Raw genomic sequence first — 13623 nt, 5'->3', positions numbered from 1 at the left:
CTGTAGACAATGACGACATAAAGATTAAAGCCAAAAGCTCTGCAATCTCCTCCCTAGCTTCCCAGAGAATCCTAGGATAAATCCCATCCGGCCCAGGGGACTTCTCTATTTTCACACGTTTCAGAATTGCTAACACCTCCACCTTATGAACCTCAATCCGATCTAGTCTAATAGTCTGTATCTCAGTATTCTCCTCGACAACACTGTCTTTTTCCTCTGTGAATACTGACGAAAAATATTCATTTAGCGCCTCTCCTATCTCTTCGGACTCCATGCACAACTTCTCACTACTGTCCTTGACTGGCCCTAATCTTACGCTAGTCATTGTTTTATTCCTGACTTACCTATAGAAAGCTTTAGGGTTTTCCTTGATCCTACCTGCCAAAGACTTCTCATGTCCCCTCCTGGCTCTTCTTAGCTCTCTCTTTAGATCCTTCCTGGCTAACTTGTAACTCTCAAGTGCCTGAACTAAGCCTTCATACCTCATCTTTACATAAGCAGTTGACGCTGAGATGGGATCAGCCATAATTGTATCAAATGGTAGAGCAGGCTCGGGGGCTGAATTGCCTGCTTCGACTGATAGTTTTTATTCTCATATGTAGAAAGATGAAACTAGTAATTGTCGAAATTGAAGCATGCAATGTGTCCCTGTTATGTTCTGCGCTCACATGGATGACACTGAAAAGCTGTGATAGGAATGTCCAAGAAGTGCTTTCCAAATGTCAAGACAGTACTCATAAGCCTCCTTCTTCTACTTGACAAGAGATTCAACTTCATTAGTAAACCAAGATTCCCTCATTCAACCACTTCCTCCCTGCCTGACAGGTACATACTTATCAAGGACACGCAGTAGCTGTTCCTTGAATAAGCTCCACATTTCAATTGTGTCCAGCCCCTGCAATTTCCTTCTCCATTCTATGCACCCTAATCTTGCCTAATCGCCTCATAATTGCCTTTCCGCCAGCTATAACTCTTGACCTGTGATACATACCTATCCCTTTCCATCGCTAAAGTAAAAATAACTGAATTGTGGTCACTATCACCAAAGTGCTCACCTACCTTCAAATCTAACACCTGGCCTGGTTCATTACCCAGTACCAAATCCAATGTGGCCTTGCCTCTTGTTGGACTATCTACATCCTGTGTCAGGAAACCCTCCTGCACACATTCAGCAAAAACTGACCCATCTAAAGTACTCAAACTATTGTGTTTCCAGTCAATATTTGAAAAGTTAAAGGCCCCCATAACAACTACCCTGTTACTTTCGCTTCTATCCAGAATCATCTTTGCAATCCTTTCCTCTACATCTCTGGAATCTTTCAGAGGCCTACAGAAAACTCCCAACAGGGACCTCTCCATTCCTGTTTCTAACCTCAGCCCATACTACCTCGGGAGACGAGCCCTCATCAAACATTCTTTCTGCAACTGTAATACTTTCCTTGACTAACAATGCTACACCTCCCCCTCTTTTACCACCTTCCCTGATTTTACTGAAACATCTAAACCCCAGAACCTGTAACAACCATTCCAATCCCTGCTCTGAAACGGCCATAACATCGAAGTACCAGGTACCAACCCATGCTGCAAGTTCACCCACCTTCTTCCAGATGCTCCTGGCGTTGAAGTAGACATACTTCAAACCACCTTCCTGCCTACCGGTACATTCCTGCGACCTTGAAACCTTAGTCATGGCCTCACAACTCTCAACCTCCTGTACACTAGAGCTACAATTCAGGTTCCCATCCCGCTGCTGAATTAGTTTAAACCCTCCCAAAGAAAATTAGCATAATTTTCCCTCCCAGGATATTGGTGGTACTCCTCTGGTTCAGGTGTAGACCATCCTGTTTGTAGAGGTCCCACCTACCCCAGAATGAGCCCCAGTTATCCAGATATTTGAATCCCTCCCTCCTGCACCAACCCTGTAGCCAAGTGTTCAATTGCTCTCTCTCCCTATTCCTCACCTCGCTAGAACATGGCACAAGTAACAAACCAGAGATAACAGCTCTGTTTGTTCTAGCTCTAAGCTTCCACCCTAGCTCCTTGAATTTCTGCAGTTTAACCTCATCAATATACTTTAGTGGTGTTTTCTATTGTGAGATGTTTATTTTTGTCAAGAAACCTGAAAACCAGCTTTTGGATATTCATGTTTAATCATTCTCCTATCTCTTACTCAAGTTGCTCTAGCATGCGCCCATTAATAAAGGCAAGTGCTATTAGATTGACCATTAGTTTTACATCAAAACTTGTCATGCATTGTGAATTGTCTTGTGAATATCTAGATCATAATTCATAGCTTTTAGAACATGACTTTAGGTTTAGGAGATTAGTGCATTAAAGGTAAAGTAATAAAAATTCTGATTCAGAAAAATTGGTAATAATCTGATTGGTAATAATCCTAAAAACAATTTAAACTTGGCAGTTTTTTTTCCCTCTATTTATTTGAGGGATGTGGGCATCGCTGGCTGGCCAGCATTTTTTGGCCATCCATAGTTGCCTTTGAGGTGGTAGTGAGCTGCTTTCTTGAACTGCTACAGTCCTCCTGCTGTGGGTTGACCCAGAATGCTATTAGGGAGGGAATCCCAGGATTTTGACGGTAAAGGAATGGCGATATATTTCCAAGTCAGGATGGTGAGTGGCTTAGAGGGGAACTTGGAGGTGTTGGTGTTCCCATATGTCTGATGCCCTTGTCCTTCTAAATGGAAGTGGTCATGGGTTTGGAAGTTGCTGTCTGAGGATCTTTGGTGAATTTCTGGAGTGCATCTTGTAGATAGTACACACTGCTGCTAATGAACACTGACGAAAGCTGATGTTTCGGGTTGGGACCCTTCTTCAGATTTCAGCTGACCCATCAGCTTTCCCGTTCCTCTGATGCAGCCTGGCCTGCTGTGTTCGTCCAGCTCCACACTTTGTTAGCACTAGTTTCTTTTCTTTTCAAGAACAATAAAGTCTGTTTTTGTCCAAAAATATGAAAACATGTGGTATAATTCTATCAGTTAACTAATGAGCGTTCAAATTTCTTCCTTAAATGCTAACAGACTTTAACAGGATTGTAACAATCATGCGTTAACTCTTTCAAAGATACATTTCCAGGTTGTGGAAACTTGTATTATGGCAAGCATTTGTTGCTTTCTCTGACTGTCCTTGAAAAAGTGACGGTGAATCACCTTCTTCAATTTGCCTGAATAGCTAGATTTAAATCTATTTGACACGGATGGAATATAAGTTCCGTCAGTCTGTTGACTACATTGTACTCATAAATATATTTTGGTCTCAAATTCTCAATGGCCATCGTTTTGCAACATAAAACAGTCAATCTGATTCGAACTGAATCAAATAAATAGCAAGGCCACAGAGTTAACCCATACGCAATGACCGTTCTGAGATTGAGAATGTGGAATATTAACATAGTAGCTGAATTAACTCAGCGCTGAAACAAAGCTAAAGTGAGAATGGTTGACAAGTGCTGATGTAAAAGTTTCTCTGGTTGAAATATAAAAACAGCAATGTGTATTACCCTGTACGTACAAATCAGAAGCATTCACTCTTGATACCATGACAATACTGTCGTTTACATTGTAACATTTCTGCAAAAAAAAAGACACTGGTGATGATTTTCATCTTTCACACATCAGGACAGATGCAACAATGCCAAACTTCAAAGGAAGCAACAAACAAAACCGAAGGGGAGGCAATGGTTTAGTAGCACTATCACTGGGCTGTTAGAGACCCAGAAAATGTTCTGGGGGCCCAAGTTCAAATCCCACCATGCTAATGATAAATGGTGGAACTTGAATTCAATTAAAAAAAAACCTGTAATCAAAAGTCTATGATTAATAATGACCATGAATCCATTGTTGTAAGCACCTATCTAATTCACTAATGTCCTTTAGGGAAGGAAACTGCCATCCTTACCTCGTCTAGCCTAATTGCGACTCCAACTCCAAAGCAATGTAATTGACTCTAAACTGCATTCTGGGCAATTAGGGATGGGCGATAAATGTTCACCAATTCAATGATGCTTGAATGAATAAAAAAAAACTATATTTCACAGCACGATTGCCAAGTGAACTTTGACTGGCTGAGATGCTGCCAATAGAGATAATGCCTCAAATGGTTCAACTTGCCAACCAAGCAGGTGCAACTTGCCAACAAAGCAGTTTCTCTCATGCAGCATATGCCTTTTGAAGTTTCCATTTTTGCTTCTGCCTTGATGAGTGCAAAATTAAAATCTTGAATGTGTCTCTTTCTTCAGCAATACAATATCAAGAAACTTATTAATATCCAGCTTGCATACCAGCTCATTTGTTTTAAAACTGATTGCCTCCTGTTGAAGTGTTACTGTAACATTACCTCTTTCTCATTCTCTGAAGCATCAAAACCAGGTTGATAACTTTGAGGTACAGCCCTTCCATAGACTCCTGAAGGAGGATCCATTGTTTGCTTTAGGTCACACATTTCAGCCTTGTCAAGAGATGGGATAATGGCTTGGCTGTTTGTTACTGAAACTGTCTGAGGACTGCCAAAGACTCCTTAAGAAAGCAAAAAAAAAATTGGCAAGCAGTACCTTGTTTTCAAATATACAATATCTAATCCTATTGATTTATAAATTGCAGTACAAAAATATTTAAATTACAACAAATGAATGACAGAAGAATATTTACAGAATTACAACCATTTATTTATTAATAATATGGACAGTCCTGCATAGCTCTGCCATTCTTTGTAATGCAGGGTTCTCAGTGAATAGATGTGATAATGGGAACTGCAGATGCTGGAGAATCCAAGATAACAAAGTGTGGGGCTGGATGAACACAGCAGGCCAAGCAGCATCTCAGGATACAAAAGCTGACAATTCGGGCCTAGACCCTTCATCAGAGACGGGGACGGGGAGAGGGTTCTGGAATAAATAGGGAGAGAGGGGGAGGCGGACAGAAGATGGAGAGAAAGGAAGATAGGTGGAGAGGGGAGCATAGGTGGGGAGGTAGGGAGGGGATAGGTCAGTCCAGGGAAGACAGACAGGTCAAGGAGGTGGGATGAGTTAGTAGGTAGGAAATCGAGGTGTTGCTTGAGGTGGGAGGAAGGGATGGGTGAGAGGAAGAACAGGTTAGGGAAGCAGAGGCAGGCTGGGCTGGGTTTGGGATGCAGTGGGGGAAAGGGAGACTTTGAAGCTTGTGAAGTCCACATTGATACCATTGGGCTGCAGGGTTCCCAAGCGGAATAGGAGTTGTTGATCCTGCAACCTTCGGGTGGCATCATTGTGGCACCGCAGGAGGCCCATGTTGGACATGTCGTCTGAGGAATGGGAGGGGGAGTTAAAATGGTTCGCGACAGGGAGGTGCAGTTGTTTATTGCGAACCGAGCGGAGGTGTTCTGCAAAGTGGTCCCCAAGCCTCCGTTTGGTTTCCCCAATGTAGAGGAAGCCACACTGGGTACAATGGACACAGTATACCACATTGGCAGATGTTCAGGTGAACATCTGCTTAATATGGAAAGTCATCTTGGGGCCTGGGATGGGGGTGAGGGAGGAGGTGTGGGGGCAAGTGTAGCATTTCCTGTGGTTGCAGGGGAAGGTGCCGGGCATGGTGGGGTTGGAGGGGAACGTGGAGCAGATAAGGGAGTCACGGAGAGAGTGGTCTCTCCGGAAGGTAAACAAGGGTGGGGATGGAAAATGGCTTGGGTGGTGGGGTTGGATTGTAGATGGCGGAAATGTCGGAGGATGATGCGTTGTACCCGGATGTTGGTCGGGTGGTATATGAGAACGAGGGGGATCCTCTTGGGGCGGTTGTGGTGGGAGCGGGGTGTGAGGGATGTGTTGCGGGAAATGCGGGAGACACGGTCAAGGGCGTTCTTGACCACTGCGGGGGGAAAGTTGCGGTCCTTGAACAATGTGGACATCTGGGATGAGCGGGAGTGGAATGCCTCATCCTGGGAGCAGATGCGGCGGAGTCAGAGAAATTGGGAATAGGGGATGGAATTTTTGCAGGATGGTGGGTGGGAGGAGGTGTATTGTAGGTAGCTGTGGGAGTCGGTGGGCTTGAAATGGCCATCAGTTTCTAGCTGGTTACCTGAGATGGAGGCTGAGAGGTCCAGGAAGGTGAGGGATGTGTTGGAGATGGCCCCGGTGAACTTGAGGTTGAGGTGGAAGGTGTTGGCAAAGGGGATGAACTGTTCAAGCTCCTCTAGGGAGCAAGAGGCGGCGCTGATTTGGTCATCAATGTAACAGAGGAAAAGGTGGGGCTTGGGGCCTGTGTAGGTGCGGAAGAGGGACTGTTCCACGTAGCCTACAAAGAGGCAGGCACAGCTTTTTGGGCCCATGCTCTGACACTTCCACCATCTACAATCCAACATCACCGCCCAAGCCATTTCTCATCCCCACCCTTGTCTGCCTTCCGGAGAGACCACTCTCTCCGTGACTCCCTTGTCCGCTCCACACTCCCTTCCAACCCCAACAGACCCGACACCTTCCTCCAACCGCAGGAAGTGCTACACTTGCCCCACACCTCCTCCCTCACTCTCATCCCAGGCCCCAAGATGACGTTCCATATTAAGCAGATGTTCACCTACACATCTGCCAATGTGGTATATTGTATCCATTGTACCCGGTGTGGCTTCCTCTACATTGGGGAAACCAAATGGAGGCTTGGGGACCACTTTGCAGAACACCTCCGCTCGGTTTGCAATAAACAACTGCACCTCCCTGTCGTGAACCATTTTAACTACACCTCCCATTCCTCAGGCGACATGTCCATCGTGGGCCTCCTGCAGTGCCACAATGATGCCACCCGAAGGTTGAAGGAACAGCAACTCATATTCCGCTTGGGAACCCTGCAGCCCAATGGTATCAACGTGGACTTCACAAGCTTCAAAAGCTCCCTTTCCCCCAATGCATCCCAAAACCAGCCCAGTTCTTCCCCTCCCCCCACCGCATCAAAAAACCAGCCCAGCTCATCACCCCCTCCACTGCATCCCAAACCCAGCCCAGCCTGCCTCCGCTTCCCTAACCTGTTCTTCCTCTCATCCATCCCTTCCTCCCACCTCAAGCAACACCTCCATTTCCTACCTACTACCTCATCCCGCCTCCTTGACCTGTCTGTCTTCCCTGGACTGACCTATCCCCTCCCGACCTCCCCACCTATACTCCCCTCTCCGCCTATCTTCTTTTCTCTCCATCTTCTGTCCGCCTCCCCCTCTCTCCCTATTTATTCCAGAACCATCTCTCCATTCCCGTCTCTGATGAAGGGTGTAGGCCTGAAACGTCAGCTTTTGTGGTCCTGAGATGCTGCTTGGCCTGCTGTGTTCATCCAGCTTCACACTTTGTTTTCTCAGTGAATAGGATTCAGAGGACTTTTCATCATGACACACGAAGAACAAGGAAAAGAACAAATATTCAATCAACATACCTTTTCCTACAACGACTACAGAGTCCTCGGAGAGCCCATTTCCAGAATCATAGTTGTTCATCTGCTGCATACTAAAGCTGGATCCTGTTAGCCCTAAAACAGCTATTTGTTAGTTAAATTGAAAAACAATAATTTGTATACACAAGGCCATTGACAGTTGTAGGATGTTTCAAAATGATTCCCAGCAATGAAACATGGTCAGTACTGTAATAGAAAGAAATAAGGGAACTATTAGCCTCATCAGCTCTGGAAGTTATTTTCATTTGTAAGCATTAAGAGCAGGGTTTTTGGATGTGCAATTTAATATAGGTTCCACACTCTCAGACTGAAACTTAGAGGGTGTGACTGGTGAACGGGTATAAAATGGGGAGACGAAAATACTCGTTATTGAGCATGATTGCTTTGATTGGTAGCTTTCCCATCTAAAGGCAGCAATCTGTTGGGCACAATTTAATGGTGGTCTGGGGAGAAAGGTGGCTAATGGTTCATTTCATTGCCCGTCTGAAACTGACTATAACTTACAGATATTGGCGTGGAAGTTGCGGTCTGTTACTCAAGGCTCCTCCATAGATATGGAGCTGAAAGAACACAGCATTTCAAGCAGCACCAGAGGAGCAGAAGAGTCAACAGTCTGGGTCAGGACTTGTAAAGTTGACTCTTCTGTTCCTCTGATACTGCCTGACCTACACTGTTCCTCCAGCTCCACACTGTTTTGACTCTGACTCCAGCATTTTGCAGATCTTGCTAGCTCCTCTGTAAGTGTTTGTGGAAAAATATCCTAGAGCTACCTCTCAGTGACTTCAGTGAAAATGTTCAAGATTTCCATTTCTCTTTTGCCAATAAAATCCCTTAAATAAATTATATGGTCTTCATTCAAGTGTGAACATAAGCAAATGAGAAACAGGAGTAGTAAACCATTCATTCTCTGAAACCTGCCCTGCCATTCTATAGGATCATGGGTGATCTGCCCCAGGCTACAATTCCTCTTTTGTGCCAGCTTATTATCGCCCTCAACTCCTCAATATTTCAAAAATCTATCTCCTCTTTAATGACCTACAGTGATCTAGCCACCTCAACTCTCTAGAATAGAAAACTCCAGACATTCACTACATTGAGAGAAGGAATTCCTCCGCATCTCAGTTTAAATGAATGTCTCCCTATTCTGTAGCTAGGTCCCTTAGTTTGAGATTTCCTCACCAGTCAAAACATCCCAACATCTGCCCTGTTAAGTCTCCTAAAGAATCCTGCATATTTTAATAATATCACCCCGCCATTTTTCTAAATGCTGTAGATGAATGCCTCGCCCCATTTAGCCATTATTGATAAGTCAACCCCTTCATTGCAATAACCAACCAAGTGAATCTCTTTTAAAATGCCTCCAATATCAGTATACCTGTTTTTAATTACGGGGGCCAAAACATTGCACAGTCTTCCAGGCGAGGCTTCACTAGCATCCTGTAGAGTTGTTAACAAGACTTCATTATCTTTAAATTCCAACACCTGAGCAATAAAGACCAGATCTGAATTGCCTTTGTAATTATTTGTCGCACATGCATGCTGACTTCTCATGATTCACACATAAGAACAACCAGATCCCTCTGTGCAGCACCTCTTTGCAGTCTCCCTATTTAAATAATAGCCTGCCTTTTGATTTTTCCTAGCAAAGTGCATGACTTCTCATTACACCTTACAACATTAAACTCCACTTGACAAGTTTCTTTGCCTACTCACTTAACCTACTCATATTCCCTTGCAGCTTTCTTGTGTCCTCATCACAACATGCCCTCCCACCTATTTTTGTATTATTAGGGCACTTGGATGCGTTGTACTCTGTCCCCTCCTCCAAGTCAATACTATAGATAGCAAATAATCAAGGTCAGAGGATTGATTCTTATGGCACTCCACTAGCTGCATCTTGCTAACCTGAACACCACCCATTAATTCCTACACTATCTTCTTTCTGTTGACTAATCCTCAATCAGATCCTGATGACTCACCTGCCTTTATTCCCATTAGTTTATCCCTCGTGATAGAGACTGTTACAAGACCCACCCTCCATTTGCACTTTGCTTATTTGATATTTTTGGGATGTTTACAGTATCCTCCACTGTGAAAACTGATGCAAAATATTTGTTTAAATTATCTGCTATTTCCCTGCTCTCTTTTATCAATTTCCCAGTCCACATTCTTCAAAAATCCCATACTCACTTCATCTACTGTTTCTTTGTAAATACCCTTAGAAGTTCTTACTATTTGTTTTTATGTTTTTTGCCATATTACTTTCACAAACAATTTTCTCTCTTTTTATTAGCTGTTTTCTGTCACCTACGTTGGCTCCTAAAAAAAATCCCAATGCTCTGGCCTACACTACACTAGTCATATTGTAAATCTTAAGATTTTTATTAATGGAATGTTTTGGCTAATGGAATATTCACCCTCATTTCAAGGTGGCTGGAGTATAAGAATAAGGAAGTCTTGCTATAAATGTATAAGGTGCCAGTAAGTCTAAATCTGGAGTACTGTGAGTAGTTTTCGTCCCTTATTAAAACAAAATCTTACTTCATTGGAGGTAGTTCAGAGAAAGTTCACGAAAATGATCCCTGGTGTGGAGGGATATTTTATGAACAAAGGATAAACAGGCTGGAACTCTACTCTTTGGAGAAGAATGAGAGGTGATCATATTGAGACATATAGAATTCTTAAGGGACTCAACACGGTAAATACTAAGAGGACGATTCCTTTCTCAGGAGAGTTGAGGACCAGAAGACATCATCTCAGAATTAAAAGGCACAAATTTAAGTCTGAAATGAGGAGGGTTTCTTCTCCTACAGAGTTGTGTATCTTTAGAACTCCTTGTCACAGGGAGCTGCGGAGGTAGGGTCTTTGTGTTTATTTAAAGATAAGATCGATAGATTCTTGATTAGTGAGGGTTACTGGCAAAGGGCAGGAAAGTGGATTTTAGGCATGTTGGATCAGCTATAAACTTACTGAATAGCTGAGTAGGCTAGAAGGGCTGAACAACCAACATCTGTGTCTATTTCTTCTGATCTTATGGATTGGATACCTTCCTTCAGCACCTTGTTTGTCATTAATTTGTACTTTTTGATCTGAATAAATTTTTTGTGAGTGTTATGAAATACCCCCTTTAATATTTGCCACTGGTCATCTATTGACCTTCACCTTAGTCTACATTCCCAGTCTGCTTTAGACAAGTCTTATGGTGACACTGAACTCAACAGAATATTACTTGGGTACCCAACATTTATAACAATGCAATAAGCAAGAAGGAACAAAACTGCAAATTTACAGATTTGAAAGGGTAGAGATAAACTTCAGGAGTGTTAAATTCTTTATAAAATGAATGCTAATATTACACAGAAATTTATATACCCTCATTTAAAGCAGTAGTCATAGATTCATTCTGTACAGAAAAGGCCATTTGGCCCTTTGAATTTATACCAACAATACCTAACTCTAAAGATGCGCTAATCCCAATTTCCTGCACTTCGATTCATACAATGCCAAAAGATCCTTCGGCATTTGGAGTCAGCAGAATACTTTTAATGAAATGTTTTAGTTTGAAATATATTATATTTGAAATAAGTTATATAAAATTATATTCACCTTTTCTCTATGTGGACTTTAGCAAGGCCTTCAACAAGGTCCCACATATTAGACTGATTAGTAAGGTTAGAACATATGGGATTTCGGGAGAGATAGGCAATCGGATACAAAATTGGCTTGATGGTAGAAGACAAAGAGTGGTGGTATGGGGTTGCTATTTGGGTTGGAGGCCTGTGACCAATGGAGTGCCACTGTGATACGTTTTGGGTCCACTGCTGTTTGTCATTCATATCAACGATTTGGATGAGCATATGGGAGGAAGTTACTAATTTTGTGATAACACCAAAATTGGTGATATCATGAACAATGAGAAAGGTTATCTAAGAGTACATGGAGTTTAATTGCAAGGTGTGCAAACCAGGGCAGGACTTATACTTTTAATAGGAGGGCCCTGCAGAGTGTTGTTGAAAGAAGGGACTTAGGAGTTGTGGCATAATTCTTTGGAAGTGACATCGCAAGTGGACAGGGTGGTGAAGAAGGCATTTGGGATGCCCACCTTCATTGATCAGAGCATTGAGTATAGGAGTCGGGACATTGTGCTGCAGTTGTACAAGATATTGGTTAGGTCACTTTTAGAATACCGCGTACAATTCCGGTTGCCCTGCTACATTAAGGATGCTGTTAAACTAGAAAGGGTACAGAAAAAATTTACAAGGATGTTGCCAGAAATGGAGGGCTTGAATTACAAGGAGGGGGTCTCAGGCTAGAACTTCTTTCCCTAAAATGTCGCAGGCTGAGGGGTGACCTTACAGAGGTTTATTAAATCATGACAGGCATAGATAAGGTGAAGAGTCAAGGTCCTTTTCAAAGGGTAGGGGGTTTCAAAACTAGAGGTCACAGATTTAAGGTGAGAGGAGAAAGTTTTAAAAGGGAGCTGAGGGGCAATGTTTTCACACAGAGAGTGGTGCATGTAGGGAATGAGCTGCCAAAGGAAGTGGTACAGGTACACAAATAGGAAAGGTTTAGAAGGATTTGGGCCAAATGCAGGCAAATAGGACTAGTTCAATTTAGGATACCTGGTTAGCATGGATGAGTTGGACCAAGGGGTCTCTCTCCATACTGTATGATTCTACAACTTTTTGAAGTGATCTTTAGTTTGGCAGTTTTAATTTCACAAAGCTAGCTGCCTTTTCTCCTGAACAAAACATTAACATGAACTATCTTCAAAGAAATACTTGAGGTACTTCTTCAATGTTTGTGTGGAACTATAAATCATTTTCCAGAGGAAATATTTAGTCTTTTTCTGAATTGAATTGATCCATGAATTATATCTTATTTCTTTTTCCATTTAGCTTAATCTACATTACACTAACATCTGTGATTTGCACCATCCTAATAGAACAACATTCAGAACACAAATTATTTGAATAATTGTGCCATTGTGACTTGATATAATCTCAAAACAGCCTATAATTGCACAGCAATTCTCCCCAATGGAAATCCAAATATAGTTTGAGGAGCAGATTTAAATTTTCAAAATGGACAACAATTGTTTAGGTACAAAATTTTAACTTAGGGTGTCACTCTGTGATTGTTTTACACAATGCCTCATCACATAACCACAATTTAAGATTGATTTCAGAAAGATTTTCCATTGTTCCTAGAATTTGAAGTGCACACAATGAATGCTATTATTTCAGCAAAGACTGTCATTTTTAATTATGATAAATTCATGTAGCAAATGATTAATTTTTAATTTGCTAATTACTGCAAAATAAATAAAAACTATCTGTACAAAAACAGCCAGTTATCGGATATGTCAATAAAGTACAAATTGTGCAACTGTTAACCAATATGTAAATTATCCTATTTGAATAACTACACTGACCTCTTGTGGATTTATTAATATTTGTATTTTTTTGATGCTCTTTGGATTGAAATTTAGAGTGAGGAGTGGAGTGAGACACTTCAATTTGTTTCCCCTCTTCAGAATCTGCAAGTCCACTTCCATAAATCACGCGTTGCCCAACAATACTCACATCTGAGGTTGCTCTTTCACAGAAAGTTACTCCTGTTAAAATTTAAAAAATACTATTAGTGCAGTTATTATTTTGAAACTATTTTTGCTCCCTCTTTGCATCACTTGGTTCTCTTCACCTTTCTTCCAAATATCTTGCAGCATTCCATGGAAATGGTGCAACACCTTCACAAGTCCCAGAGAATCACAAGATAGTTGCCTGTTGTGACCCATTCTTGATGAACATATTTTGCTTACACATTTTATAGACCAGGAGCTAATCCTAAAGATACATTTTAGCTAAAAACTAATAGGAAACACTCTGGTAACCAAATTACTATCAAATACTAAGAAAAATACTAGAGGTAATACCAAGGCAGTGTCTCATTATAACTGTTTAATATTTCTAGACTGAAGATTTATATTCTACAACCTATATAGAAGTTTTATATTTAACAGTCCAGTGATGGCAGATGGTAATCAGGAAATTTCCTTGGCTATCTTCCACCTCATGCTATGAGACCTCAGAGTGAGTCTCAGGACTCTAAGATCAAAGTCCGCCCCCTTGAGTGTATATCATTGTACGGCCACCTCTGGTGGATCTATCTTGCTGTGATACACTGAGAATGGTGATGGTTGTGC

General features: G+C 42.0%; 1 protein-coding gene across 6 annotated transcripts in view; it reads right to left on the bottom strand.

The window, feature by feature from the left end:
• LOC125455588 (TOG array regulator of axonemal microtubules protein 1) overlaps positions 1–13623 on the bottom strand; it is a 148367-nt gene that overhangs the window by 39855 nt on the left and 94889 nt on the right. For 3 of the 6 annotated variants that reach the window (XM_048537744.2, XM_048537740.2, XM_048537741.2), the window contains exons 8-10: positions 12853–13035; positions 7401–7502; positions 4351–4529 (exon numbers count right to left, since the gene is read on the bottom strand). In XM_048537744.2, the coding sequence (XP_048393701.1) occupies positions 4351–4529; positions 7401–7502; positions 12853–13035 (464 nt within the window). The remainder of the gene's footprint in view (positions 1–4350; positions 4530–7400; positions 7503–12852; positions 13036–13623) is intronic. The other 3 variants (XM_048537742.2, XM_059649084.1, XM_048537743.2) reach the window with 2 other exon arrangements.

The sequence above is a fragment of the Stegostoma tigrinum genome, chromosome 10 (assembly GCF_030684315.1).
Source record: "Stegostoma tigrinum isolate sSteTig4 chromosome 10, sSteTig4.hap1, whole genome shotgun sequence".
NCBI classification, from domain to species: Eukaryota; Metazoa; Chordata; class Chondrichthyes; order Orectolobiformes; family Stegostomatidae; genus Stegostoma; species Stegostoma tigrinum.
This window is presented reverse-complemented; position numbering and strand designations above follow the sequence as displayed.